The sequence below is a fragment of the Phyllopteryx taeniolatus genome, chromosome 23 (genome assembly GCF_024500385.1).
Source record: "Phyllopteryx taeniolatus isolate TA_2022b chromosome 23, UOR_Ptae_1.2, whole genome shotgun sequence".
NCBI lineage: Eukaryota > Metazoa > Chordata > Actinopteri > Syngnathiformes > Syngnathidae > Phyllopteryx > Phyllopteryx taeniolatus.
The window spans coordinates 4,461,270-4,489,047 of record NC_084524.1 but is presented as its reverse complement, the minus strand read 5'-3'; the positions used below and the strand labels follow the sequence as shown (position 1 = coordinate 4,489,047).

Genomic DNA, 27,778 nt, shown 5'->3' with positions numbered 1-27,778 from the left:
TAGAAGTACAGATACTAAAAGTAACGAGCCTTTCACAAAGTAATGAGTCGAGCGTACAGACACTTTCCGTCACTGGTATTATCTGTGTGAAAGGCACAGGCTGACAAATGCCCGCTTCAGCAGGTGGCATACCTTGACTTTGAGCTCTCCCGGCCGTGATTTGCCGCATCTGTGTCTCAACAGTATTGCCGCGCCGCCGTCCAATAGCAATGTCCTCTCCCGAGGGCAGGGAGTGCATATCGCCGAATGAGTCTCTTTTGATTACCGACGGATCGATAAGACTCCTCTCGTCCTCTGAGGCGTCGTCGGCGTCTTTCTTCGCCTCGGCCAGCCTTTCCACGAGCTTTGCGGCCTCGTCACTGATCTCTTCGAAAGCTTCAGCAGAGTGCTTGCGTGCCTTGCTTCTATCTTTACTGGGTGTTGACGATTGAGAAGATAGGCCACTTTTACCTTTGATGGGCAATCTCGACTGGAAGACTTTTGGTTTTGACTCTCCTTTATTTGGAGTTGGCCTGGTCGAGGCCCCGTCAGAGAGGCTCTCGGTGGACATTTTAGTCTTGACATCCACACAAGTGCCTGTGTCCATTTCAGACTTTCTCTGTGCATCCCTGTTTGTACGCCCTCCGGGTTTTTTGTCTTCAGCGGATTTGGCCAAAGGTTCTGGTTTGAGAGACTTCAATTTGATGGGAATTCGCGATTTCGATACAATGGCAGTAGCCGTTTTATTTTTAACTTGATGGGATGGCTTAGATTGGATTTTGAGGGGATCAGGACTGGAGGCGCTTTTCTGGGGCGCTTCAGTCGAATTGGGGGGCTGTATCACTGACTTTGATTCATCTGGAGAGGAATCGGATGACTCTCTTCCCTGCTCAGCGTATATCGATCTAGTAACTGTAGTTTCTGCTGTCTCTACATTCATAATCATTTGATCAGTGGAGCTTGAATCTAAATCGGAGGATGCTCTATTTATACTGTGGTCTGTTTCAGCCGCTCGACATTCTGGATTTGGTTGATCTTTGGCAACAGGCTTGGCTGAAGCTGAAAGGCCCATTTTGGGGATTTTTGATTTGGCGGATGCCTGATCAACCTCGGTTGCCAACTGAAGCTGTGAGTTTACGGTTTCTTCAGTCTGCTCCTTAATCTTGACATCAAGTTTTAGATTGAGGGCGACTTCCTGTTGTGCTGCTGACGCCCTGCATTCTTCCTTGCCGTTTTCCAATACGGGCTCCTCGTGCGGGTGTTCACCAATTTGGAAAAAAGCGAATCTGCCACCGTCTTGCTCGCAGCTCCTTTTGGTCATATCAATGGCACCGCTTCGGGTCATTTCAAAAAGCTTTCCTTCCTGGAAGAGAAAAGGGTTGGTTTCACTTGTTGGTGTGCTCTCCTCAGTTGGTGTTTTACCCGGTGTTGTGTCTGGTGTCCCTGGCAGAGACTGAGAGTCTACCACCTTCTCTTCCTCGACTTTGAAATGAGCTTCAAAAGCATCATCATTGTCCAGCATGGCAGACCACGAGTACGCCGCGTCCACCCTCGCAGTGACACCTTTAGACTCAGTTCTGGGATGTTCAAGTTCATCCTCCTCTGTATCGTCATAGATACAGAACTCTGGTTTAAAAGTTTCCTTTGTTTCACTAAGTGTGACAAGTCCAACCTCCGGCGCAGCTTTGACTTCATCTGTTACGTTACTAGCTGGTGTATAGGTTGTAAATCGGGCAACCCCTAATTCTGGAACAATTTCTCTTGACTTCCGTAAGCAGTCCTCCTTTTGCTCATCGGTTCTATTTTCTGTGTTTGGTGTTAGAGCTGCTTTGGAAGGTCTGTGTGTACCAGCATCAACAGGTGGCGGAACTGTTGGTTGCGGTGCCGTTTCCAGATTGAGTTTTGAGAGGTCTGTCTGGGCTTCCTCTTGACTCATACTAGCTGTTTTGTTGTGGAGATCTTTTGCATTGGCGCCATCATGCACACCTGCTGAAAAAGAAGAGGGAACTTTAATATGGGAGACAGAGAGAAGAGGTAACCCTGTTTCCTCAGTGAGTCTTTTCACCCCAAATTTACATTGCGTGTCCCTTGGGAACTCTACGTCCCCCTCCATCTCATCAACCGATTTCATTTTAGCGGTAACTCTTTTCTGAGCTTCACTGCTGTCTGATGTATCATCTTCCTCTGGGTCTTCGTAGATGACTGCTGGTTTGAATTGAAAAGAGAGGGATGAATGGTCAGGATGGTTGGGATTTAAGTCATAACTTACCTCATCAGAACTAGAGGTATCAGGGGAGAGAGGACTCTTACCGGAACTTGTCATCTGTGATGTCAACTCACAACTGTCATCCTCAGCACTACCCTCAAGGTCTCGGAAATGCCTACCGTGCAATGTATCTTTGATCGGTGATTCATTAGAGAACTCTGGAGGGATTACGGATTGACTTGGATGATCTACCTTGAATGGGAATGATGAATAGCTGTGCTGGTCGACAGGACTACTCTCTAAGGAGTCATGAGGAGGGGATTCCTTGGTGGGGCTGGGTTCAATGGAATCTGGGGACTTAATGGAGGAGTTTTCATCCATAACAGGACTACCTTCGAGTGAGTCGCTGTGGCTTACTGTCAAAGAGTCTTCAGCTAATGGACTTAGAGGATCGGAGTCTTGCTTTAAAAGCAACTCCAAGCTTCCATGGCACTTATAAAAGGATTTAGAAGTTTCCGAACAAGCTAAAGGCAATGATAGTTGAAAATTGGGGCTGCCGCCATCATTAAGTTGCTCGACAGTATTTGACACTGTCTTTTGTATGGCATCAGATTTAAAACACCAAGGCCTGCTCCTTGCATCAGAGGTGGACTCACTTGGAGTGTAGTCATCTGCAGCCTCGCTGAAAGACACACCGCAGGTCAATTCAGTGGACAGTTGGTCACCAGGGCCAAGTCCTTGACTTTCACAAGGTATTCCAGTCTTTTCTGTGCCTTGATTTCCTTTTTTAAACACCGCAGTGGTTTTTGCCACTACTTGTGGTGTTTGCTGTTCATTTTTGGGCGAAACACACAGACTTTCAGAGCTTGTGTCAGGAGTGGCAAGACCTTCATGTTTGCAACTGTCCTCAGAACTCAGATGAGGAGTTCCAGAACTGGCACTTGTTGAGTATGCAGGGGCACCGTCATCTTGGGAGTTATCTTCACGGTCCCCTTTTTCAAAGTCTCTCGTTTTAGTCAGCTCTGACTCTGTGGTGCTCTTCTTTTCTACCTCGCTGAGTGGACAAGTTTTAGAATCCAACGATACTTCTTGTTCTTTGCGCACAGATTTTAACAATAGGTTTTCTGACTTTGCGGTATCTTCCAAGATTGGCACTGTGGATGTTTTGGGCTTATACAACGCCGATTCTCTGTGCGAGGGCTCTTTTTGAAACACTTGCATCAACTCTTTAACTGAGATGCTCTCCTCATGTTTTTCTGATCCAGCTTCAGGCGTTGCTCTATGTTGACGGATTCCTATGACTTTTGGAGGCAGTTTGGCACTAATGAGCAATTGTGAAGGCTTGATTCCTTTTCTCGTTTGCTCTGCCTCTACTTTCTGCTGTAAGGCTTTGACTTTGTCTTTTATTGAGCCAATGGGAGTCTCTTCAACCAGCGGGGACACGGATTGTGACGTATCAGAGATTGTGGACTGGTCACCTTGTTGCTCATCTTCCCCATCAACTCCAAGAGGTGTTTGTACTTTGGTTGAAGTGGTGGATTTTGCTTTTGGGGCATCAAGGAGGTATTCTTTAACATCACTGCTGTCCTTTATGGCTTCAGATCTGGGAGTCCCTCTGTCAGCCTTATGTGCACGTAAGGCAGGCTCTGGGCTTTCCAAGGCTGCCTTCATTTGGGCCTCCTCTATCTCACTGTCAGAGAGGAGGACCCAATCCTCAGCCTCCCTACTTGCGTTTACTGTCTCGACAACTGTTGCGTCGACGTCATACGTTCCGCTCCTTAGTATTTTACTAACTTTCTCAAGGTCCTCTTTGACTTTCTCAAGGTCTTTTTCCATTAATTCTAACGGCACCGTCGAAACACCGTGCGCTCCTTTCTCAGGAACACACCCTTTCAAAGAAGGGGATTTCTTCGAAGGATCAGCCGTCAAAATAGCCGTCATTTTGATCAAATCTTGTTTCATCTCCGACACGTCTAATAGCAGGTCTGGTTCTCGGATCAGCTCAGATTTTGGGACTGACGTGGCCATTTCTTCGTCTTCCGTGTCGTGGATGAACAAGTAAGAAGTAAAAAAAAATAACAAAATAATAATAAAAAAATTCAAATGAAAGGAGACAAACATTTGAGAATTTGGTCAGGGCAAAATGTATCAGAGGTATACAATTTCAATCTTTTTTTTTTTTCAATTAACATCTGAACTTTGGGGAATTCACAGAAAAAGTTTTAAATATCAAAAGACTAAAAAAGAAAGGGAAAAAAAACTGACGATGTGGATGCGAGCAAAATGTCAGGGGTATGAGTGGCACATGAAAAAGGGGTTTAAAAGAAAAAAAGCATTATTCCATATGAGAGCACGTGTTTCATTCGCACGAGATGCAAGTGAAGGCAGCAAGATGCACAAACAAAGTGGCAACTGAAGTTCAAGTACGTATGCATGCATTGATTCATCTGGTCTTCAACCCCATTGAAAAAAAAATGGCTTACATCTCTCTTGTGTTGTGTTGACCTGAGGGGAAAATAAACCATAAAAAAATTAATTAACATTTCATATGCCAGCGCTGATGCGATACAGACGGATAAGAACTAGCCGTCTTTACCTCTTCATCTTGATCTGAATCAGACTCCTTTTTTTCCAAAGCAACGAAGCAGGAAGAGGGAGAGAGACAAAAAGTGCATTTTTTTTTTTTTTTTCAGCGACTGTAAGGCTTTCGTTCCTGAAAAATCAAAAAAAAAATCAATACAATCAACAATATGAAATAAAAGGTTTTCAGGACTTGAGCAGTGGTATGCAAAGAATCTTGGCATATGCAGTAGGTGTAAAAAAAACCTAGAAGAAGAAAACACCCAGTTTTTCTTCCCATTCCCATTGGCTCATCTGACAACATTACCCTTAAAAATAAATGGCTTACAGATTGCAGCAGTGTTATGCATGTGTGTACATGCACACTCATAACACAGTGTAGGCAATTATGAACAATTCACGGCAGCGCTCGCTCGGACTTAAAATAAATCTCTGTTACTTCTCCGTTCTTGAAAGGGCGAGTCATTTTACTTCGTTTTGGTTTTATAGGTTTGGCCTCACCTTGCAGTAGGACGGCAGGGTGATGTTGAGGTTGCATATGGCGTTGTGGGCGAGTAACCTGTGACTCCGGGGTTCCTTCAGAAAACACAAGCGGCCGCAAAGCTCCTGGGTGTTGTCTCTGATCTGCAAACAGCCACCAGGTCACCCGCAATCTGCTTAGTGTATCTGACGGCGCGAATAAAGAAAAGAGCGCTTACTTTGATGAAAAGCGTTAGTCGGTTCTCTTTGAAGGCAAAAAAGCTGAAGAGATGATGCTGGCCACTTTTGGTGAGGGGAACAAAGTTTCCACAGCAATCTGCATAGATGGGCTTTCCTTCTAGAACCTAAAAAAGAAGTACCGTAGGTGGCAAAAGTACTCACACCCTACTAAAGTAAAAGTAGATCTACTCGTGTAAAAAAAAAAAAAAAAAAACATTATCTGCGGAAGTTGATGAAAGTAACAAGCCCATTTTGACAAACAGTACAATGTACAAATAATCTAGTAATACAGTACGTGAAGCTACCTCTACATCTCGACTGCGGGCCACCTCCGTGAAGTTCTCTTGCTGCTCCAGCGTTTTGTCAGTCTTGTCATCGGTCATGCAGAAGCAACGCAGGTGGCCCTCGATGGGGTCGGGGGTTTTGGCAAAGATGACAAACTTAGCCATGTAAGGCACACAGATGATCTCCCGGTAAACTTGAGAGGAGAAGTTGACAGATTCCTGGACTTGCCGGCAGTCTATTAGCCAAAATCTAGAAACATTGAAACAATTTGAGGTCAGGTGCACCTTAAATCCTTCATGATCGCTTTAAATAAAAATTTACTTCAACCAAATTTGTTACCTAGCAGAAACGTTTGTAGTGAAGGAGACGCGGTCACTGTCAAATGTTAAGGGAGTGGTTCCTGTTATGTCCTCCCACTGGGCTGGTGTTGTTCCACCTGGAAAAATGGACCCAAACCGCCTCTGCAAAAAAACTGTGACCATTCGTTTGGCTAGTGTTTTTGGTCTTACCTGTGATACTGCAGAGCAGGCGTAAGGTTGGGGTGTCCCGTCCTAAACCGTGAAGGACTGGGTCACAGTTGCCTTTCGGGACCGGGATTGTCACGGTTATGGGTTTATGAAACTTCCTTCGTCGGGGCTCCAAAGTGACGATGGGGCTGAAGCTGGACTTGTTCCCAAGAGCCCTCCTGACGATATCCAAATTCACTGTCTGGGCCTTGCACAAGAGACCATTGGAATCAAATGACTTTTCTAGGGACTGAAACACAAACCCAAGAATCGGTAGACGATTGAGTGACATCAGGAGCTGGAGACCTTTCGTCTCCGTGTAAGCGTCTGGGAGTGACTTGTAGCCTGTAGCAGCTCCTTGCGAGTGTTCTCATTTTGCATGTTTGTGTGTTTGACTGTTTGTTCCGTTCAATAAATGGCTGAAAGTGCATCGGTGACTGTGGCTCCCCTAACCTACACGCAAGGGCATTACTGTCCCTTAATTGCTTCTTTTTTTTCTCTCCAATTCTTTTTAAATTCTACTCAAGAAGCCGACAAAGTCGGCCCATCGGTACGTGGGTATTTTCTTCAGGTACCTGGCGCCAAAGGAATCCAGTCACTGGTTACTGCCCTGGTCTTGCATACAAAATGCAATACCAAAGGCACCAGGACTCTAAGGAACTGGACACACTTTGGTCATATCTGGAAGGTCCAAAAAATCAGATTCAAGGACTTCAATACTCCACACATTGAACGGCTGCCACCTTTATAGGCAGACTATTGTGAAACAACTTCTTTTAAAGCACCAATGCGGGATTGTCTTCACACATGAGAAACTCCAAAGCAATGGAATTTACCTGCAGGCCCACCCTGATCCTTTTGGTGAGGGCCCCCTCAGGAAAAACTGCTCTCACTTGGGACACAACTGTGCTGCTCAGGACGCCTCCTTCCGGACCAATCAGAATACTGTCTTGCCTAATACGCGACACGACCGCAAAGTATTGTGGGACATCCCTGGTGATGATGCGGCAAATGCGCTTCTTCTGGAGCTCCTCCTGAGAGTCCAGCTCTGGTGGATAACAGAAAGATTCCAACTGACTGTTGCATCAGTTTCAGGAGCACATTTAGATGCTGATCAAGACACTGAGGAGACTGACCTTCATCCATGCTGTTGAGGATCTGGTTGAGTTCTTCCTGGGTGTGTTCACAGTGATGCTCCTTCCAGCTCTCTCCAGTCTCACTCCTCAAGATGACAAGCTCCCGCTCGCCCCCGCGCAGCGCGGCAAAGTGGGGCACCTCCACAATTACAGGACTAGATGGAGGAACAGCAAGTTTTTAGAAATCCGCGGCACATTCAAAATTGAAGTCATCCAAGCACATCTCATCTGATATCATTACCCAAGAGTTTTCGGGTGAAATTTCAGTATTGCCTAACTTTTTGCGAGTAGTGTATAGACACACAAAAAAAACGACAAACAAAAAGGGAAAATATAAAATAAGCAAGAAAGCATTGTTGCGTCAGCACAATTTGTTTCTTCTTCTCTTTTCTTGCAGCCTACCCGAGGAAATTTGTCCCCGGCGGGCCAAGCTGGAGGATTCTGCTCACCAAACTCTCGCCTTCATTGAGAGGTGGCGGGGCGCTGGGGAGGTGGAGCTTACTGTGACATTGGCGTTCCAATGCGCAGCATTCAGTGAAAAAAGAAACAGGCACACATTTGGTTCAGGATGCAATGCGGAAGTTTGATCCAATTTCGGACAACTAATAGACAGAATTCAGCAGAAAGTGAAACCGAGGGAGGAAAAAAAAAAAAGAGACAGAGTCTGCCTCCTTACCCAAGAAGCTGGCCTCCAAACGGTGCCACCTCAATAAACCTGCTGGCGAGACCCTCGCCTTCAACAATGGGGGGCATGCTGGCCAGGCGGTGCCTTTTCACCAGCCTGCAGGTCACTCGTGTGGGAGCGCTGCACTTCCCAGGCGGGATGATGATGCGCAAGCCATTGTGGCGACAGCCCTGCATGGAGCCGCCCCTTGCATCCACCATGAAGCTAACCAGGAAGCTGAGATGAACAGGAGAGCAGAGACTTTCATACTTAATATCCAACATTGCCTATTGGACCTTATATACGTAGGTTCCCCCCAAAACTTTGCTCAGTATTGTGAATCCGAACTGAATCAATCTTGTGTTGACATCACAACACACACAAACTGACATTTTTCACATGGATCGGGTGTCATTGAGATCTGATAAACATCCATCTTGGCTTCATGGGCTTAAAACAAACAATAGAGTGTTGAAAAGAGAGACACAAAACGTAACACCCACAATTATACACAGTCAATGTGAGGTGAAAGTATGTGGATGACAAGAACATCCCCAAGGACAGTGGGAGATGATTCCAAAAAATGAAAAAAAAAAAAAGGAATGGAATGGCTGAATCAAGGCATGGAAGATCACCTGCTGTGGTCCTTATGATCACGGCACGGAGAAGAACGGCTAAAACGTCAGACAGAATTCCAGCCAAAGTGAAAGAGAAGAAGGAGACTGTCAAAATAAATTAAGCTCCGCCTGATGTGGCAATAAAAGTAACCCTGACAAATACTCGCCTACTCTTCAATCCTTCTGTAGAACATAACGCAAACTGTTCACTGAAAAACACACCTGTGTAAACCTATCCGTGTATTTCTCTGCTCTTTCTGTAACGGCTTAAATGGTGCCCAAACACCCTGATCCTTCTGAGGCGCCATGACGGCAGGGGAGTTGCTAGCGTTGGCCACCAGCTCATAACCGGCCGGCTTGACACTGAACAGCAGAGTGATGCAAGATTCCAATGTAGGTCAGAAATGCAGGCGAGCCTCCTTGTGGGGCGAAAGTAGGGTCCCTAACGTCTCAAGACGATACAGAGAACGGTCCAGATCACTATTGGCAGTTGTGATCAGCTTACGGGTGGCCGTTCGACATAAGGTACAATAAAAGGTCTTGGTCCCTAACCCCCACGAATACCGGGGCTTCACTGTACTGGTCTTTAGCTTTCGCTTTGTGTCATTTCGAAGAAGTTCATTTATTTCAAAGACATTATTCTGACTTGGTACACTGGTGTCAGAAATGGGATCCGATTTGTGACACCAAACATCAAGCAGACTCTAAGAGAAAGTGAAACTCAGGAAGAAGACTGTTGTGCCAATACAGTAAAGGTAGTAGGCTAGCTCTTTAGTAATACTGTAATTATTCTTATGAGGATAAGGTATCCCACTTCTGACACCAAACAGATATATATATATATTTTTTAATGACTATACATACCCAGAGTGAAGTGGACTGGAAGATAAAGCTATGTTGTCTAAATTCTCTGTCCCCCAACTCAGTCGGTAGGAGTCGCTCTCATTTTCCCTTGATGACATCTGGGATAAAGCAAAAACAAAATAATAATAATAATTTGTTGAAACGACCCAGCAAGAATTGTCCCACAACCCTGAGTTTGGGAAACCAAATTCAATCTGTGCGCACTGTACGTACCTGACAGTTGAGCATTTCATCCATCATACTTTCTTGTTTGTGGTAGTAGCTTTGACGCGTGGGGGTGAACGACCGTTCTGAACTGCAGTAAAAATAAAGAATCGAACAATACAGCTGAGTAAATACGTACCAGATGTGGTAGTAAATCTCATTTGTGTGAGTTGTGAATAAGTCACAAGTCAGTAGTTCCAAGTTACTGTGGCAAAAATAAATAACAAATAAAATAAAATTTTAAAATAAAAATTCAAATCGAGTCATTACTTGGATTAAGCAAGTCACAAATCACTTAACTCATTCACTGCCAGCCTTCCCAGTTAACATGAATATTTGACTTCTAAAGCCGTCAATGGCAGTGAATGTGTTAAAGTCTGACTCGAGTCAATTAATGTGATAAGTGCTCGACTTTTGGAATGCAATAGTGCAGTGAGTTTTCTTTACCTGCCAGTGTGCGCCCCCTCGTTGCTGAAGCACAGGTAGTTCATGTTATCCAGATACTGTCCTGGCAGTGAATCATCTCCAAGCTCTCTGAGGTCTTCAGCTCTGAAATATTCTCCTCCGTCACCAGTCATGGTGTCATCGCCTTCGCAGTGGCAGAGTTAGGGTGGATTCATGAGCAAAAAGACAATACAGTGGGCTATGTTCCCGACCCTAATAAGTTAAAACGTGCTATATAGAGCATAAAAACATTTTCTTTACAGTCTTACTCTCTCCACATGCAGTAAACACAACTTATTAAAACACACCTTTTCAAGGGCACACAAGGCAATTCATGCATCCATTCCCTTTTTTGGGGGGGCTGCTGCTGCTTGTCCCCTCCTCCTCTTTAAAATAAGCAAAGCCAGGGGCTTTGTTTTGCAACAACGACCAAAGGTTGACGAGGTGCGGTCTACTCGTCTACCAGCGGGGAAAGCCTCCCTACTTTCTTGTGCGTCGCTACCTCAGCACATCCAAATATGGTCTTGTGCAAAAACCCATAAAAAGAACGGCGGATGCGAACAATGAAACACAATATAGCGGTGAAACAGGAAAGCAAGGATTCTTGTGACTCACCTTCTTCATCCGAGACATCCAGTACTTCAGTCATTGTTTCTGGCACATTTAGTTTATGTTTCTCTGTCACCGTCTGGAGGTGGTGGTGGGGGATTTTTTGAATTGGACCTTTTTCAAAATCTCATTTGTAACATGGAATCAGATTTGCAATTGGATGGTATAACGTACCGTTGTGGTGGTGATGATCTCCTCTGTGACGACCTTCAGCGTGTCCACAACAGAGATGTAGCCCAGCCTTCGAGCAATACCCAGAGCGGTGTTTCCGTTCTGGGCAATCAACAAAAAAGTCATTCAGTGTAGTGTATGTGCGTTTGCGAATGCATGTATGTGAGAACCTACCACAGTGACAGCGTTTGGCTTGGCCCCGTACTGCAAAAGTATGTTGATGATGTGCGTGTTGCCCTGCTGGGCCGCCTGGTGAAGTGGGCTGTATCCGTTCTGTGAAAGCATTGAATTTGAAGTTCCATCCCAAAATGTCATCAAGTGTTCCCACGCTATATCGTGGCTCCGAACACACTGAAGAGAACAATTTAGCATGGATTGCGTACCTTGGTCTTCACTGTCACGCTGGCGCCGTTTTGAAGAAGGAAGTTGACCATCTTGGTGTTTCCATAGTGACATGCAACAATTAGTGGAGTGTAGCCCAGCTGTAAAACAAGCACAAACTTGTCGGTCGCTGTCCAAACTTGATATTAACTATATAGCACGTAACCCTTCTTGTTTTGGGTTTCCTACTTTGGTCTGCTGGTTGAGATTGGCTCCATTTCTGGCAAGGATCTCTGCAACAGCAACTTTATCATCTTGTGCTGCCAAATGAATGGCGGTAAGGCCACACTGAAGCGGAGACCAGAACGTGCAAACGATTAACTGGAGTGTGATCCTACTTTCAAATGAGAACTGACAAAATGCGAAAATGATAACAGGTGAAGTCCCATTTTAAATGGATCAAATCCTAACAGTTGCTTTGAATGAAAGCTTACACAATACCTTAGTGGGCGTATTGACATGAGCTCCCTTACTCAGGAGCAGCACAGCCATGTCAGCGTGGCCCTCCTCCGAAGCCAAATGGAGCGGCGTGACGCCCTGTTTGGTCAGGACGTTGGTCTCGGCCCCGTAATTCAGCAGAACTGCCGCGATGTCTATTTGGTTTTTCTTGGCCACGATGTGGAGAGGCGTGTAGCCATTCTGCTCCGTCAAGACATAAGACGGAAACTGGGAATGCAATTTTGCCGACAACGTACACTCCTCCACTTGGCGAAGCGACTCTCGTCGTACTGTGACTGAGCAAGACTGTATGACTTGACTTCCAACTTGCTTAACCCAAGTTATTGAATTGGCTTGCTCGAAATTTAGCGGCGACTCGACTTGCTTGATTTTTGCCACACTTTTTTGCATCGTGACTCGCTCCCACCTCTGAAGCTCGCCAAAACTGACATTACGATTTGATATTTCTACCTAATAAAGTTTCAGCTAGCAGAAAGCAAAGCAAAGCAGTGGACTTGAAGTTGAACTCTCACCTTGACAATCGTGTGCGGGGACGCTCCCTTGTCCAGGAGCAGAAGCGCCACCTTCTGGTTGTCATAATGTGCTGCAACGTGGAGCGGAGTGAGGCCATTCTATGAGGGAGAGTCAGAAAATTACGAAAATGTTTTTACTTTTTTTCTCCTCATTTCATTATGGCATTTTCCCCTCGGAAAATTAGGACTTGGACTGCCAGAACATTACCATTTTTTTCCCTCTTGCCCCCACAAAAAGATTCTTAATTGCCTACAGAAACCACAAGATGGCGGCAAAGCATTACGTTTGTCTAAATGAAGCTCCTCAACTCGCTTCAACATAGTTCCTCGGTGCCAAAATGTCACAAGATGGCAACAGAGCACTACTTTTGCCTAAATGAAGCACCTTGATTCACTTCATCATAATTCCTTGGCACCAAGATGTCACCAAAGTAATATTTTTATTGCTTTGGCGAATACCAGAGGATGAAATGGATGTATCGCCCAGCCTTACATAATCGTAAGGACTTCAATTCTCTTTGAACAACGACTCTTAATTGCAACGTTACACTTTTGTGAATGGTACAGATTGCGGCAAGCTTCGAATTTTCGATGCCAACCTTCCCTGCAGAATCAGGCGGCGCACAACGCTGCAGCAGAAGTTTGGCCACATCTAGGCTTCCGTACTTTGAGGCAACATGAAGGGGAGTAAATCCTTTCTGAAAAAAAATATACACCAAAGACCACCAATTGATTACTTATTGAGTGTCCACAATGTGCACTGACAATTGTACAATATCTCCACAAGTGACGGGCTGTCCTTTTGGGACCACCAGAGACGGCGATTATCAAATGTATTATTACTGTTGTAGAGTCGAACAGTTTTGCGCTGACAAACCGATCAGAGGTCGCAAAAGGCGGACGTTATTTTGGGAGGTGAATTTGAAATCTGATTGCTTAAAGAAAGAAACACGTCCCATTGAGAAACGACTCACAAACACCGAGCTCGGGCGTTTATTTGTAAATAGCATCATGGGTTCCTCCGCGCACCTTTGTGGCCAGCGAGTGCGACGCGCCCGCCTCCAGCAGGACTGAGGCGGTCTCCACCTGGCCCTCCTTGGCGGCGATGTGAAGCGGAGTGTAGCCGTTGGCTGTGGCCGCATCAGGGTGGGCCATGTGTTGCAGCAGTAGCTGGACAATCTCGGTTTTCCCCAGCCGGGCAGCAATGTGGAGCGGGGTCTGGTCTTCCTGAACGCAAAAAAACAGCACACGAAGAATGTCATTCTTGTTTACATCGTCCCTAAAATAGTCAAACCGGTACTCACCCGAGCCCTGGCGTCTACCATTGCGCCGTTCCTCAGTAGACATCGAACCACCTCCACCTGACCGGCCCTGGTCGCCATGTGTAACGCGGTTTCGCCACGCTGCGCGGCATGTTTCGTGTTATTACGTCATTGCGGTCGTGAAGCCAAGAGTAACGCATTTCACTCACGATGTTGCTCCTGTCTGGAGAAGCCCCGTTTTGCAGCAGCAGGAGAACTATGTTGAGGTGACCCATGAAGGCTGCTACGTGGATGGGCGTCAAACCGGACTGCAAAAAAACAAGATGGAAGAGAACACTGAATAGCGGTGACAGGAGACATGTTAAAGACACGCGGCGCCAGAGTCGGCGCAACCCCTGAACCTCCTCGGCACACCTTGAAACCTAAATTGAAACCAAGCCCATTCATTATCAATCACTTGAACAAACATCCAGTATTATTCCACGAAGTACCTCTGTAATGGCCTGGATTGAGGCTCCATATTTCACCAGCAACTCCATGACTTTCACCCGGTTCTTCTTACAGGCTATGTGCAATGGAGTAAAACCATTCTGTGGAGTGAATGGGAAAATTTTTCCACATCATGAAACGATTATTTCAAATGGGGAAAAAAAATGAGTTGTGGTACCAATGCCCGGGCATTAGGGTTGGCCCTCTTGTCCAAAAGAAGCTTGGTAACTCGGTAGTGGCCGCAGTGGGCGGCCACGTGTAAAGCTGTCAGGTAGTCCAGAGTCACGTCGCCGATGGGCGCCTTGTGCTGCAGAAGGTGTTTGACGCACTCCACGTGATCGCCTTGCGTCGCCATGTGGAGGGGAGACAAGCCATTCTGGAGGACAAGAAAAGTTTGATTCTTGGAACATTCTTTAGCCTTTATTGTGATCATTCTCAAAGACAACTGTATTTACATACCTGGAACACATTACATAAAGCTAACTCGATGTGCTTTACATGTTTAAAAGTATTTAAAAATAATGAGCAAAAGAATGACTCTTTGATTTTTATTTGTTTCATGATCAAATGACAACTTTTTTGATATTGTATAATGCATTTTACATACAAATGAGATTTTCTGCATAGTATGACTATTAAGAAATGACTATGAAATGTTTGTTTTGACAATTGTAATACGCCACCTTATTTACAACTTTTCAAGATTTTTCAGCCCGATATGACTGTTTTGTCATATTTTGCATTCATTTTCCTAAAACGGTCAAACCCTCATTGACAGCGACCGCACAGCTGTGTGAACACGGGCGGGCCGAACGGGAACGTTTGCGCCGGTTGTACTTCAAATGGGTCAAAACGATACCTTGGTCCTGGCAAGCAGAGGCGCTCCTCTCTCCAGGAGGAGCTCAACGGCCGTTTCGTGTCCGCTCCGCGCCGCGCAGTGGAGCGGGGTCAGGCCATCCTACAGACGGGACGAGAACCCACTGATCAAGTTATATAAGTCCAGAAAATAAGTGCCAAGGGATTGAATGCGCTTTCCCACAATAATAATGACTCATTTGACAGACAGGTGTAGATATTGATTGATGCACTTCCTCAAAGCGCTCACCCTCGTTTTGGCGTCTATCTGAGAGCCACGATCCAGCAGCAGGCAAACCATGTTCGTGTTGCCTCGCTTGGATGCCACGTGAAGGGGGGTGATGCCGTTCTGTGAGAGAGAGAAACTGCAATGTTAAAGAAGTCGGAATAATCATTAACCTGAAATGTCGATGGTACGATATGACTCGGACGTCTTCTGAGCTGCGTCGTGAAGGTTTATGGCAGTGTTTGGTTTATTCGCCTGGCACACCTGACGATCTCATTTGGTTTATTGGATCTCACCCTGGCGAGGAAGTCGACAGCAGCCCCTCGGTTCAGTAGGAGTGTGGCCACGTTGACATTTCCATAGTGGGCAGCGATATGCAGCGGGGTGAATCCACTCTAGAACGCGGGCACGAGGGAGAAAGACGGATAGAAAACAGCTTCGCTCACATGCATGCATGCGTTCGAATCAAAACGTTGTCGGGTATGAAAAGTGGGACGTGAACTCAAATCACAGGTAAGAAACAGTTCATGCAGGCTGTCTGTCACAATCACGTCAAAGCGGGAGGATGGGAAACATTGCAGGGAGAAACGATATCAGTACGGCCAAGCAATTGTACAATCGGCACAAAATCCACAGGGTCAAATTATACTGAAATGAAACACTGCGATTCCCCTCAGAAATTGTATGAACGCTGAGAAATATTGTCGCTGCAGACATCTTGAGTTTTATCTTCAGCCTGATTTAGACCCATAGAGCTTGCTTTTTCAGTTCTTCAAGACAAAACTGAAGGCAGCAAGACCCACAATCAGTCGGTCTTGAATGAAAACTGCTCATCTCATCTCCACATGTGCTCATGTTTGAGCGCAGACCTCTGCCAAGGCCAAACTGTGAAGCAAATTCCTGGATTTGCACTTTAATCCAGATCATCTCAGCATTTATACAATCAATCTTTTTTTTTTTTAATGCATAAACCAAAATAAATATGTTGACTTTACGTCATCACGATATTAGCATTAGTAATGAGAATTACTATGTCAGAAATGTTAGCTTGCACAGCAGGTTTGAGTAGTTGTGAAATGTCTCCCTTACCTTGCCATTCTGTAAGTATTGGTCCGATTTAACGTGAGAAAGTTGTTTACAAAAAGTGCGGAGAATTTAGTGACGAATGTGATGGTTTCAAAATGTTGCATAGTCAACAAATACAGAGCGGTGCCAAATTAAGGGTACATGCAAGTGAGACAGCTGATCAGGTACCTGAATATCGACGGAGGGTTGCCAAGACTAACTCAAATCGATTTGGAATTGTGACAAATTGTAAGCGCACAACACATGACAAAATGCAGTTAAAATAATAAGGTTGTCGATGTGCTCATACACTACAGGTTCCAAACCAAAGGCCCCAAGAAGAGTTGAATTTCGAAGGACCCCTGGAATTGGCCAAAATGACCCTAAAATGGCCGCTTAATGGCAGATTTAGTGTTCTCTTTTCGGGCTTTTCGAGGGATTTGGGGAATTATTTGTGGGTCTAGTCATGATAGACATGGCTAAACTGCAAAACCTCAAATCTAACAATGATTAAATATCTTAAACTCATTCACTGCCAGTCCCTCATGTTAACATGGATTTTTTTTAATTCAACAGCCGTCAATGGCAGCGAATGACTTTTAAATGATGGCAAAATTGGCTTCTTCTTCGTCTGCCTAGATAGTTCTTCTTAACAGGAAGCTTGTGGAAGTAAGTTCCCTCAAGCATTTCCTTTCACATTTAAATGAGCCGTCGGTAGTATAAATATGAGTTTGAGCTAAGTATTTATTCGCTGTAAGAGGGAAAATATGGGCATCACAATTTTGATTGACACAAACGCCAACATTGTTCGTTTAAATGCCTTTAAGCATATGTTTGTCAAACTTTTTTTTCAGATTTGCATTCTGTTATTTATTAATTTTTAATCTTATACAATAGGGTTCTATGTTTTAAAAGTCTAACCAAAAGTGCAGGCAGCACCCAGGGTCAGTAGCATCTCTTATAAAGTGAACTGCAAATTTAAAAATTTCAATTTTTGCAACCCTCAGTTCCACAGACTAGATTATAAAGCATGCAACGATGTTAAATCACATTAGGTATATTAAGGGTTGTTTCCCCCCCCCCCCCCAAAAAAAAAATGTAATTAAATTTAGTAACAGTCATCAAGAGCACAACAAAATGCATTTGGAAAATAATAATAACAAAAAGAACAGAGCAAACAAAGGCCTGGCCATGCAATGGAGGCTGAGACTGCCCCCCCCCCCCCCCCCCCCCCAAAAAAAAAACCCAAAGTGGTGAATTGCAAACTAAAGTGATGGCTATTATTTAATACAGAGCTATGGAATGTGACCGTGTATGTAAATAACAAAGCTATGAGGCAGTCCAAAAAAAAACACACCATATACCTCAGTAGTTCTATTGACCATCATCTGAAGCAGGGGACATGATGGAGGAAAACATCAGTGCTCGTGTGACTTCAGCCCAGTGAGTTTGGAAATGGTGGCGTTTTTTGTGAAAGAGGAAAAAAGCGTGACAGCGTCTATCACAGAGCGGAACTTCATCAGTACAATTTTGGCTACTGCAACAATAATGGAACACCGCAAAGTCAGCTGGGTCGATGATGAGAGAGACATTGCCCACAAAACGCAAAGTAATCGCACCTTTGGGACTAAAGAAGTTAATGTTTGGATGTTTTACAGTTCTTTTCGTACTTGTGTGACCGTTACGAACGCTACATGAAAGAAAACTCTACAGTTAACATCGGTTTCATGGGAGCAACAGTTGGGAAACACTTTTTAAACACATTGTAGAAACCGATTTGAACACAACAATGTGTCGAAAAACAATGTATAGTGGTGCCTTCAGATGCATTGCAAAAGAGAATCTGTTCTGAATTGGCTTACCTGGATAAATAAATGTTAAATAATTATTTATTTTTTTCTGTCAAACTCAACGTAAAAGACAAAAAGACAATTGCAAGTTGACTGTTTCAAACAAGGTTGCCTTCAGAGCGAGCTTAATGCTAACACATTATGCAAAATGCCGTTGGCAGGCTAACGAATGGCATCGATAGTTGTGGTTCTTAGCAACAAAATTAAACAAGCAGCGGAGCAACACGTAGACAGACGGTGTATCCTCAGCGAAAAACGACTAATATGATTGCAGCTCATTGAGTCACTAAGAGTCGTAGTGACTCTTACTTGTTGGTGTCTGTATGTATGTACAATACTGCCTCCAGTGGCCAAGGCGGGCACACCAGAAGGAGCTGCCCAATAAATTTCATTCTTTCCATTCTATTCAAGTTGTTACTCTATATTTTTATAGAGTGCTATTTCCCTTATCCAAAAAAACATCACAAAAGTGATTCTTGTTTAGTTGTTTTTATGTTTTGAGTTGCGAACGTGGTTGTGGAACAAATGAAACTTGGCACAACTGCAATCTGTTTTCAATACTGTACAGTACAGTATTTATATTTTACAACGACAACAACAAAAGGCGGGAAACAGAGCCACTGTGACACACCTTGGACTGGACATCAGCGTTGTGGTCGTTCTGGAGAAGCAGGGCCGCCGATTTGGTGTCGTCTTTGCGGGCCGCGATATGCAAGGCAGGCAATCGGACCTTCCCTTTCGTGTCGTTCTCCAGTAAGATTGAAACCACTTGGTTGTGGCCTTGCTGAAGGGCAATGGCCAGAGGCGTGAAGCCATCCTGTCAGCCATCAGCGAGAGAAGTGTGCAATTAGCAAAAGCAAGGAACCGAGGACGCTCTGTTTTGACGTCTCGCCTCACCTCCGTGGCAGTACTCTGGTTGCCTCCGTTCTCCAGAAGGTATCGCACCACATCCAAGTGGTTCTCCTGGGCAGCCATGTAGAGAGGAGTGAATCCATTCTGCGCGTAAACAAACATAACACGGCGTTACGGACGAACCTGAAACGGACAGACCGGGTCCGGAAGACTCACCTGAGACTGCGTGTTTATATCCGCACCTTGTTTGACCAGAATCTTCACCACTTCAGCCTGGCCAGCTAAAGAGGAGATGTGCAGAGCAGTGTTTCCTTTCTAAATTAACCATCAAAGCGCACATTGGTGAGTTGACGACGGTCATCTGTTTTGCTTTCGAGACAAAAAAAAAAAAAAGGCGTTTTCCTACTTTTGTTGCAGAATTCAATGCAACTCCCCTTTCCAGCAGCTCCTGAACAAGCTCTACATGGCCTTCCTTGGCTGCCAGGTGCAGTGCATTAAGTCCATTCTGGAAAAGGTATCATAAGATTATTAGGCAATCTCTTCACCCTACCTTACCATTTCTCGATATTAATAATTTGCATGTCGTGGACACTTTTTAAACAAATGGCCACAATACAGATTCAACATGTACACAAAATACTCAATTGTGGCAATGAATGTCATTCCTGGACAGTTGGGTAAGCAAATGGAGCGCACCTTCTCGCGAACATATAGGCATTTTGCGAAGAAGCGCTCCATTTGGTCATCCAGACGTCCCGATTTGCTCATGAAAATATCAAACTTACAAATTAGTATTTTGTGCGCACCTTATATCTACGGGCATATTGTGGCCACAATGAAAATATTTTGCTTCTTTGTCATGTCTGGGGCGCTGTATTTTTGCTTGCGAGATGGGACGTTTGTCTTTTTCTACCTGATTGCTGGTGTTGATGTCGACGCCCCCTTTCAGATATTCCAACACCTTGTCGACGTTCCCCGCTCTGGCCGCACGCAGGAAGCTGGTGTTGCTGTCGGACTGCAAAAGAAACACACACACTGGAAATTTCCTCCAGGTAAAATACAATCGAGCGAGTACAACAGCCGGCTCGATTTTGACGATAATAATCAAAGTACAGGCTTAACATTGATGTTGGACTTTCGAGTGTGTGCTAATATTAGCTTTGTTTTCCCTTTCAACTGCATCAATCCTGAAGCGAAAACCCCAGTGACTGCAGCAGTCTGTTTTTGCAGTATTACTGTCACGATTTCAGACAGTGGAGGGAAATATTCAGCGCAGTATATATTAGGGTGGGAATCGCAAAGTAGCTTGACCGAAAGGCACCTGGTGGCTACACAACTTCATTCTACCTTTTGCTTTCTATTGGAAGGAACAGCATTGAATTGTTCTGCCTGTCACTTATCAAGAGGGAGTAAAATCTTTCAAAAAGTCTAATATTCTGTGGTGAGACACATTTTTCTGGCAACCCCTCCTCAGACCGAAGTCCCCCAACATCTGGAAGGTCTTCAGTAAATCCCTGTGAACCACAGTCGGCCACTCCTCGGGCTAACATTTGCAAACAAGCTGCCAAACGCAAGTCAGAAATCATCAGTGAGCTAAATCTCAGATCAACTCCTGCAAATTTTGGCAACACATCCAGCGTGTAGCCCATCTCTTGATCACCTATGCAGTAGAAAATGCATGGAGGGACAGAAGGAATGAAATATTTACATCCAAGGACAGAGAAACATTTACAGCATATGATTTGAGAAACGGTCCTATCCTTTTAGTTGTCATAGCAATAGCCGCAGTGGAATCTCTTTTGAGTTGCAGCGTCCTGTAGTGCCACAACAGACAGATTATAAAAACTTTAATCCAGGATTTGGTCAATCCTAGTCCAACATCATCGAGGACTTTGTACTCAGAAAGCGCGTCTGAGTTGACACCACACTGCAAAAAAAAAAGTGTAAAAAAAACGAGAAAGTAATAAAACCTCTTCATTTGAGATAAATGATTGACAAGTAGGAAAGGAAAATTTGACTTGATTTGATTTGAAGATGTATGAACAAATAGAGCATAAGAAATCAAACAATGTTTTAAAAGTAGATACATCCACTAATGCAAATTCAACCTTGTGACACAAGAAATGAGAAAGCTGTTGATTGAAATGAGGTGAGAGGTGGGAGTCGAGATTAAAATCTCCAGGAGGACTATTTCCGCGTAAATTACATCATCCAAGTGGCTGCTCGGGATTAGATGGCCAGCAAAATACTGCTCGGGTGGGGGTTGAGAGGCGTGTCAGATAGGGATCGAGACCGAGCCGCCACACCAAATGACCAAAACTGTCGTCTTTTAAAATTTTGACAGAAAAATCAATTTTCAAGGTAGAGATACTGTTAAAGTATTGATAGTTATTCAAATTGTGATGTGATAATGGTGGTATTAAGAGGTAGATTCAGCTGAAGGCCCAGGTACCAAATGCAACTGCCAACACTTTTAGTAGACATCAAATCTGTGTAGGTACAGCAAACACCCACAGATTTTATTTTTTGGCTTTTTCACTGTGGCAATGAGTTCGGCATCTGTTGGACGCCGACGGATTGAGGAATTAGATTAAGTCAAGTCACAACAGCCACGGGGATAAAGGTGTCAGACATCGTTTTATTCATTGCTGATACTCAAACTAAACACAGGTGATAGAAATGTCAGGCTTTTTTTGTCCTCAGAGTGGCAAAGACAACAACAACAACAACAAAGCTTTCCTTGTGATCTGATAATGTTTGTTTTTTTTCTTGAACTTTGTGGGAACTTCCGTGTTTAGAGTGCTAAAGACATCTCCTCACTCCTGGCTTGTCTGGCATGTCCCCAGTGCCCTCAGGAAGGGCGAACCCTTGACTCCTTGCCGATTCATTCGAATTTGGAAACAACAATTTCCCAAAGAGATCCAGACTATTTGGAATCACAGCCAGTGGCTCATGGGAGAAGCTAACGTGGGAGTCCACATCCTCAACTTCAGCGCTCCAGCTATGAGTCAAATGCACAGCTGGAGTCACACAAGATCCAGTTTAAAGTCCTTTGCTCGGCAGGAGAAGGAAGAAAAAAAAAAACAGAAGTAACTGGTGAATATTCTTCTTTGACCGCAGGACACTAATCCCCTGCATGATCGTCGTTTGCGACAGTATTGAGCAATTCACCTATTGGAGTCTATTTCTGTGGAACCTATCTTCAGCTGTTCACTCAGAAACAACTATATTTTTGTGCTTTTTCTTAGATGCCATATGATGCCACCAGATGGCGCCAAAGCCCAGGCTAATAGGAATGTAGTAATTGGTGTCAAGAAAGTCTGTTGAAGTGACTGATCTCTTTTGAGATCCCAAGATCCTTGTATGTTTTTTAGCTGTTATTTAGTGTTTAAACTACATTACGACTGCATTGTGGGGAGGGGCGTCCAATAGTCGCAGTTTTCACTATTTGCAACAGGGCCCCATCCTCCATGAATGTCAGACAAAGCCTTTTTGAGACAGCTTTTCCCAAACATATTGCTTGAATCCCATCAGGGGGAAAAAAAGAAGAGTTTTGATGCACAAGGGCATTTAACGGATTCCTCGTCTTGTTCTCTTGTGTACGATGACGATGATGATCAAGGCGTGGATGACAGGGTGTGCGATGAAGTAACCCCCCCCCCCAAAAAAAAGAAGAGGGGAAGAATGACATGGAATGACTCCCGAGTACCTTGCGCTTTCGTTCCGCCTGCTCTCGGGATCGCCGTCTTCTCTCCTTCGCTTTTTCCAGCGCCTTCAGGTCCGCAGGTGGATCCATCTCAGACCTGGCCTTCTTAATGTGGGCGGCGGCGTGCGCCATGGCTGCCCGCTAACTGTTTCCGCACTCGGACAAAAAAGGGAATACACCTGACAACTATCACAAGTCCTGCCTTTTGACTGCAAACAGAAGCCACTTCCACTGTACGCAGGTTAGAAAAAGTGATGTAGTGGGAAGGGGGCGGGGGGAGGTGGCCGCCACCCTACGGCTTCAAAGCAACACGAAGGCTCCCAGAATCCCTCCCATTTCCATGTGCCAACACTTCTCGTGTCGTGCACGAGAGAGCGAGAGCTGATGGGATTACAGTCGTTCGACTGGTGGGGGGAGGATGCGAGGAAAACATGCGAGAGGAGGGAGGGAGAGAGCATCTGCAATGGTCCACACACGGGAGGTACCATCTTCACAAAGAACAGAGGGGGTGGATTGCGGATTGGCAAACGAAGCAACTACAAAATGGAGTATTACTGTAAAGCACTGGTGGGTCATGCATTTGGTACCTGGGCCTTCAGCGGGGACTGAATCCACCTCTTAACATCACCACTAACGCATTGCAATTATACAAACTAGCAATCAAACGCAACAGAACTCTGCAGCAGTTCATAATCAGTATGTATCTCATAAGACCAAAAACATTTTTAAAAAAATGTGAATGCATCGTAGTCACCAGAGATGCTGAGTTGAATTAAAGGTATTAATATGTTTTGCTCTGACCAACCAATAAGAAGCAGGGGGGGAAAAAATGCGGACATTATTGTGGGAGGTAAATGTAAAATCAGACGGGTTAAAGAAACTCTCCCATTGCTAATCTAGTTTAAATGACACAACTCAACACTAGTGATTCTGAAGGCCCTGGGCAGATTACATTGAGATGGCAACAGAGAGGCTGAAGTCTGATTGCAGTATTACAATAAAACAGATGATTTACTTATTATTATTATTTTTTAAATCAGGGGGCAGACAAACTGGCCCAAACTACCCTAAAATGGACATTTCGGGCCAAAATGGCAGATCCTTTGTGTCTTTTAGACGGCGCTTTCATGAGAATTTGCTTTTAATCTTCGTCTTGAACGAGCCTCACGTGCATTTTTGGGGGAAACCCATGGCATAGCAACTCCACACGAAGATGTTCCAATGGAGAGTCGGTCCCAGATCTCCTGACTGTGAGAAAGATGTGCATGCAGTCTTTACGTACAATGGCGCCGCCACATGTCTGGACTCCAGCATTACACTTGAGAAGGGGATCACAAAGTGACGTGATCATCTTTATAAATATTGGAAGCATTCTTGACGCACACATACACCGTATCCAGAAAGTAGTCTTTCACTTTTTCACAGAATAATAACAATAATCTGTTCCATTTTGGAAGAGCTGTGGACACATTCCAGATGAACTGCACTGAGGGCACCTCCGCATCTCCAAGCGAAGCCCGTCGCTCACCCTGGCGCCAAGAGCCATTGGCAGGGGGCCCAACATCAGGCCGTGGCGCGAAGGATGGCAATAAGCCACCCAGACATGAAAACAGTACTGCCAGACATTCGCCAGCAGGCATTCGCCAGGTGCCCCCAGAATCCCGCTGACAAACACGACCAATCACAAGAACGAGCAGTGAAGGAACCAAAGTGAGGGTTGCCCGTCCTCAAGAGGGATGGTGAGTTTCCACACACAGACTCAAAAAAGTACAAATACCGAAATCTGAATAACCCTAACTTTTGGGAGTAGTGCATACTCAAGGCCTTTACTTGACTTCGATTATCTCTCCCAAAGTCTTATTTTTGTTGTTGTTTGCAATTTAAGAAGTTGTTTTTGTTCCCTATGAGACCTTTTGCATTGTGTTCCTGTGCTCAACTGTGGAACAAACTTTGGGAACACCTAAAATCTGCTAAAATTGTTTGCACATTCGAATCTGGCCGGAAAAACGTTATTGTTCACTACTGCTTTCCCATAAATGAAAAAAATACTATTGCTCATTTTCACCATTTTGCTTTTATCCCGTGTTCTGTTTCATCTTTTCATTTAATCTCGTTTTTAATCATTTTCTTTGCCTGGGTAAAGAACTCAGGATTTTCCTTGCGTATTGAACAGCACTGTACAAATAATCTTGCCTTACCTGGCCCGAGTCACCAACCACCATGTCTGCTATCACAGTTGCTCCCAATTAGGGGGGAGGGGGAATCAAATAAAATACAAAAAAAAAAACAGTCAAATGTGGGTTTGTTCTGGGAATATCCGAGCCGAGAAGGAAGAACTGTGCATCGTTTGAGCGCATATGTTTGTAAGATGTGAAAAAGGGAGAAGAAGCTTAAGCGCAGGACAGTCCTGCTGACTGCGTGGATTAGCGGTATTAACACCGACCGTGGGGCGAACTTGCACACAAACACCCATATGGACGTGAACAAACCAAGGGTTGTGTGTGTTCTTAGAGGGGATTAGGTGGCCCAGAGGCATTTTCTAGTGGCCTAGAAACAGGTTGATGGAATGAAGAGATAAAGGTGAAATACACCTACGATACATTGTATTATATTGTATGGCCTTGACTGAGATCAGCCATGTCGAGAACAACAGCTTGGTGCTGTATAATGGAGCACAATATAAATGGAATGACTCAAATTTAAAAAAAAAAAAATAATCTACTGTGACAATGACTGTACTTTATTCCTAAATTACGTTTGTACAATATAATTTATCATTTCAAAATGGGCACACTTACGCGACAGGCTCCAACCGGTTTACATGCTGCTCTTTTGGTTAGCAACCGCGTCAGCGGCCGAGATTACGCCACAGCCTATGGCAGCAGCATAGTGTCCCCAAAAAATAATAATAATAATAATTCCTCATATTACAGGGATAAAGTAAAGTCTTTAAAGAGCCGATGTCAAAACCCAACAAGCAATTCAGCAGATCAATCAGTCCTAACCCTAACCTGGATTTAACCCATAACCACAACATTACACTAACTATCATAATCAATTACTTTAACCCCTAACTCTCACCCTCATAATCAATGCAACCCTCACAAATCATACATTAATGTAAATCTAACCCTAATAATCATAATTACTGAAACTGAACCCCTAACCCTAAGGCAACCCTAAACCTCACCATCATAAATTCAACTAAATACTAAACCCTCATCATCACAATTAATCAAACCCTTCACAATCATACTGTGAAATCTAAATCCGACATAACCCACAGCCCCCATCGACCATATCACAGCATTCGATGTGGCCCACACCGTATTTCTAAAAAATGATTAAACCACAAGGAACTGTTAAATAATTTACAATGCCAAGTCTTAACCCCTAATCAAATCATCATTAGTTTGAATCATGTTTTTTTTGCTTTTTCTTGTACTTGGACCCTGGATTGAAACAACCAATAATGGATGTTAAAACTATTAAAAGCATGTTTTTTTTTTTTTTTTTTTTTTGGTTTTCCTTTTAACCAACCCAAAGCATCCCTGGTAGGATACGGTTGAAATGTGAAACCAGACAACACAAAGAGAGAGTCGGGACCCACCCTGTCATGTGAGAGGCGCCTCCTACTACGACTCGCCAAGGCGCCTCGGAGGTGCGCACAACAATGAAAAGCTCCACCACAACAATGAGACCTACCCCACAAAAATGCCATTTGAGGTGCATTCATTTACCTTCTTCGGTCTCTTCCTTCTCTGTCCCAAACCATTGAGGCGATCGCTGGGGTCCAGTCTGTAGTGGTAGTCCTCACTCATTTCTGAGCCGCCTTAAATAAAAACAAACAAACAAACAAAACAAAAAAACACCCTCTATTTTTGCTTGTTTTGTTTATATCCACACTTAGCCGCACCCACCACCCCCTCACCCCGCCCCCCTGCCCATTGAGCAGAACATACCCGTCTAGTGTCAAAGTCCGGTCAGTCTGTGAAGACAGCGTGGACAAAGCGTACAAGCAGAAGGTGGAGTGTGCTTGGGCAGGGGGGGGGGGGGGGGGGGGGGGGGGGGTTGTTGGAAGGGGGGGGGGGGGGTGTTGGAGGAGGGTGTTGCCATGACAGCAGATGTCACCAGTGTTGATCTGGAAACCTCGCCCCAGTATCAAAACAAGCCATACAGGCGGAAAATCAAGGAGCAGCCGGGACCGAGAGAAAATAAAGACTGATACAAAAATGCAAAGCTGTACGCAAATAAAATCATCATTTATAATCTGTGTTGACAGGCCAGTTATTTCATTATTATCAAAACATACACTGCTTATGATATACCAAATTCAACAAAACATTACCGATACATTGACATTTATTATAACATCAACCATAACCACACAAAAACAATTTACAAAAACATCCAGGAATTTATTAAAGAACAAATATTCCAATCCATCAATAATCAAATGTAATAAATTGCAGAAAATTATTAATTTGATTTCAAATGAATTCAAGTAATTATTTTAAATGTTTCTCTATATAATGAATCAACTGAAATCAAATTAATACAATTAAGATAATTAGAGCATGCGTCAACTACAAAAATAGTTTTAGTCGTATCAGGTAATTTAGCAAAGAATAAATATACTGTAAAAAAAAAAAATATGCGCACACACACACGCACACAGAATCGTACAAAAAATCTAATCAAATTGAAAAACGATTTAATCAAAAGGAATGTAATGTAATAAAGCCACATTTTTAAAAAATTCTATTTGAAAGGAATCAAATGCAATAACATAACTGAAATTTTAATCAATTATTAAAGTTTAAATATAACTAAATTTTAGTCCAACACCTCCCAAATAGATGTTGGAAAAAAACCTTAAAATGATTTTATAGTTTTTGCGAATCATTTGCCATTTTTGAAACTAAATTCCAGACCTACCTGCTATAGGTGAAAATTCACATTATAGAGACCATATCCATTTTATTTTATTTTCGAGTTTTACCCCTTCCACAGACATTCAAACTTATTGAAACACACCTTTTAAACACATTGTAAACATTTAAACACGCACACAAAATTTCAAGCTTAAAATGTACAGCGAACGCTGTATTGTAGTATCTGTGTGTTAATATGTTATATGTTCATATTTTTAAGAGG

The 27,778-nt window shown here is 44.0% G+C and overlaps 1 protein-coding gene across 7 annotated transcripts in view; it reads right to left on the bottom strand.

Annotated features, from left to right (window-relative positions):
• Positions 1-26,635, bottom strand: part of LOC133472808 (ankyrin-2-like) — a 28,914-nt gene extending 2,279 nt beyond the window's left edge. The window contains exons 1-40 of one of the 7 annotated variants that reach the window (XM_061764185.1): positions 26,584-26,635; positions 26,362-26,453; positions 19,829-19,930; positions 19,322-19,420; positions 19,132-19,230; positions 18,961-19,059; positions 18,695-18,880; positions 17,578-17,601; positions 15,445-15,543; positions 15,173-15,271; positions 14,927-15,025; positions 14,246-14,443; positions 14,070-14,168; positions 13,788-13,886; positions 13,621-13,719; positions 13,346-13,543; positions 12,916-13,014; positions 12,317-12,415; positions 11,787-11,984; positions 11,535-11,633; positions 11,348-11,446; positions 11,139-11,237; positions 10,968-11,066; positions 10,800-10,872; positions 10,188-10,329; positions 9,750-9,831; positions 9,537-9,634; positions 8,691-8,729; positions 8,068-8,292; positions 7,794-7,892; positions 7,392-7,546; positions 7,092-7,303; positions 6,259-6,463; positions 6,089-6,185; positions 5,770-5,998; positions 5,464-5,589; positions 5,267-5,389; positions 4,782-4,808; positions 4,669-4,690; positions 133-2,184 (exon numbers count right to left, since the gene is read on the bottom strand). In XM_061764185.1, the coding sequence (XP_061620169.1) occupies positions 133-2,184; positions 4,669-4,690; positions 4,782-4,808; positions 5,267-5,389; positions 5,464-5,589; positions 5,770-5,998; positions 6,089-6,185; positions 6,259-6,463; positions 7,092-7,303; positions 7,392-7,546; positions 7,794-7,892; positions 8,068-8,292; positions 8,691-8,729; positions 9,537-9,634; positions 9,750-9,831; positions 10,188-10,329; positions 10,800-10,872; positions 10,968-11,066; positions 11,139-11,237; positions 11,348-11,446; positions 11,535-11,633; positions 11,787-11,984; positions 12,317-12,415; positions 12,916-13,014; positions 13,346-13,543; positions 13,621-13,719; positions 13,788-13,886; positions 14,070-14,168; positions 14,246-14,443; positions 14,927-15,025; positions 15,173-15,271; positions 15,445-15,543; positions 17,578-17,601; positions 18,695-18,880; positions 18,961-19,059; positions 19,132-19,230; positions 19,322-19,420; positions 19,829-19,930; positions 26,362-26,442 (6,478 nt within the window). In that variant the 5' untranslated portion in view covers positions 26,443-26,453; positions 26,584-26,635. Of the gene's footprint in view, positions 1-132; positions 2,185-4,668; positions 4,691-4,781; positions 4,809-5,266; positions 5,390-5,463; positions 5,590-5,769; positions 5,999-6,088; positions 6,186-6,258; positions 6,464-7,091; positions 7,304-7,391; positions 7,547-7,793; positions 7,893-8,067; positions 8,293-8,690; positions 8,730-9,536; positions 9,635-9,749; positions 9,832-10,187; positions 10,330-10,799; positions 10,873-10,967; positions 11,067-11,138; positions 11,238-11,347; positions 11,447-11,534; positions 11,634-11,786; positions 11,985-12,316; positions 12,416-12,915; positions 13,015-13,345; positions 13,544-13,620; positions 13,720-13,787; positions 13,887-14,069; positions 14,169-14,245; positions 14,444-14,926; positions 15,026-15,172; positions 15,272-15,444; positions 15,544-17,570; positions 17,602-18,694; positions 18,881-18,960; positions 19,060-19,131; positions 19,231-19,321; positions 19,421-19,828; positions 19,931-22,624; positions 23,029-26,361; positions 26,454-26,583 lie in introns of those variants that run through there. The other 6 variants (XM_061764183.1, XM_061764186.1, XM_061764184.1 and 3 more) reach the window with 6 other exon arrangements.
• Positions 26,636-27,778: the final 1,143 nt, after the last annotated feature.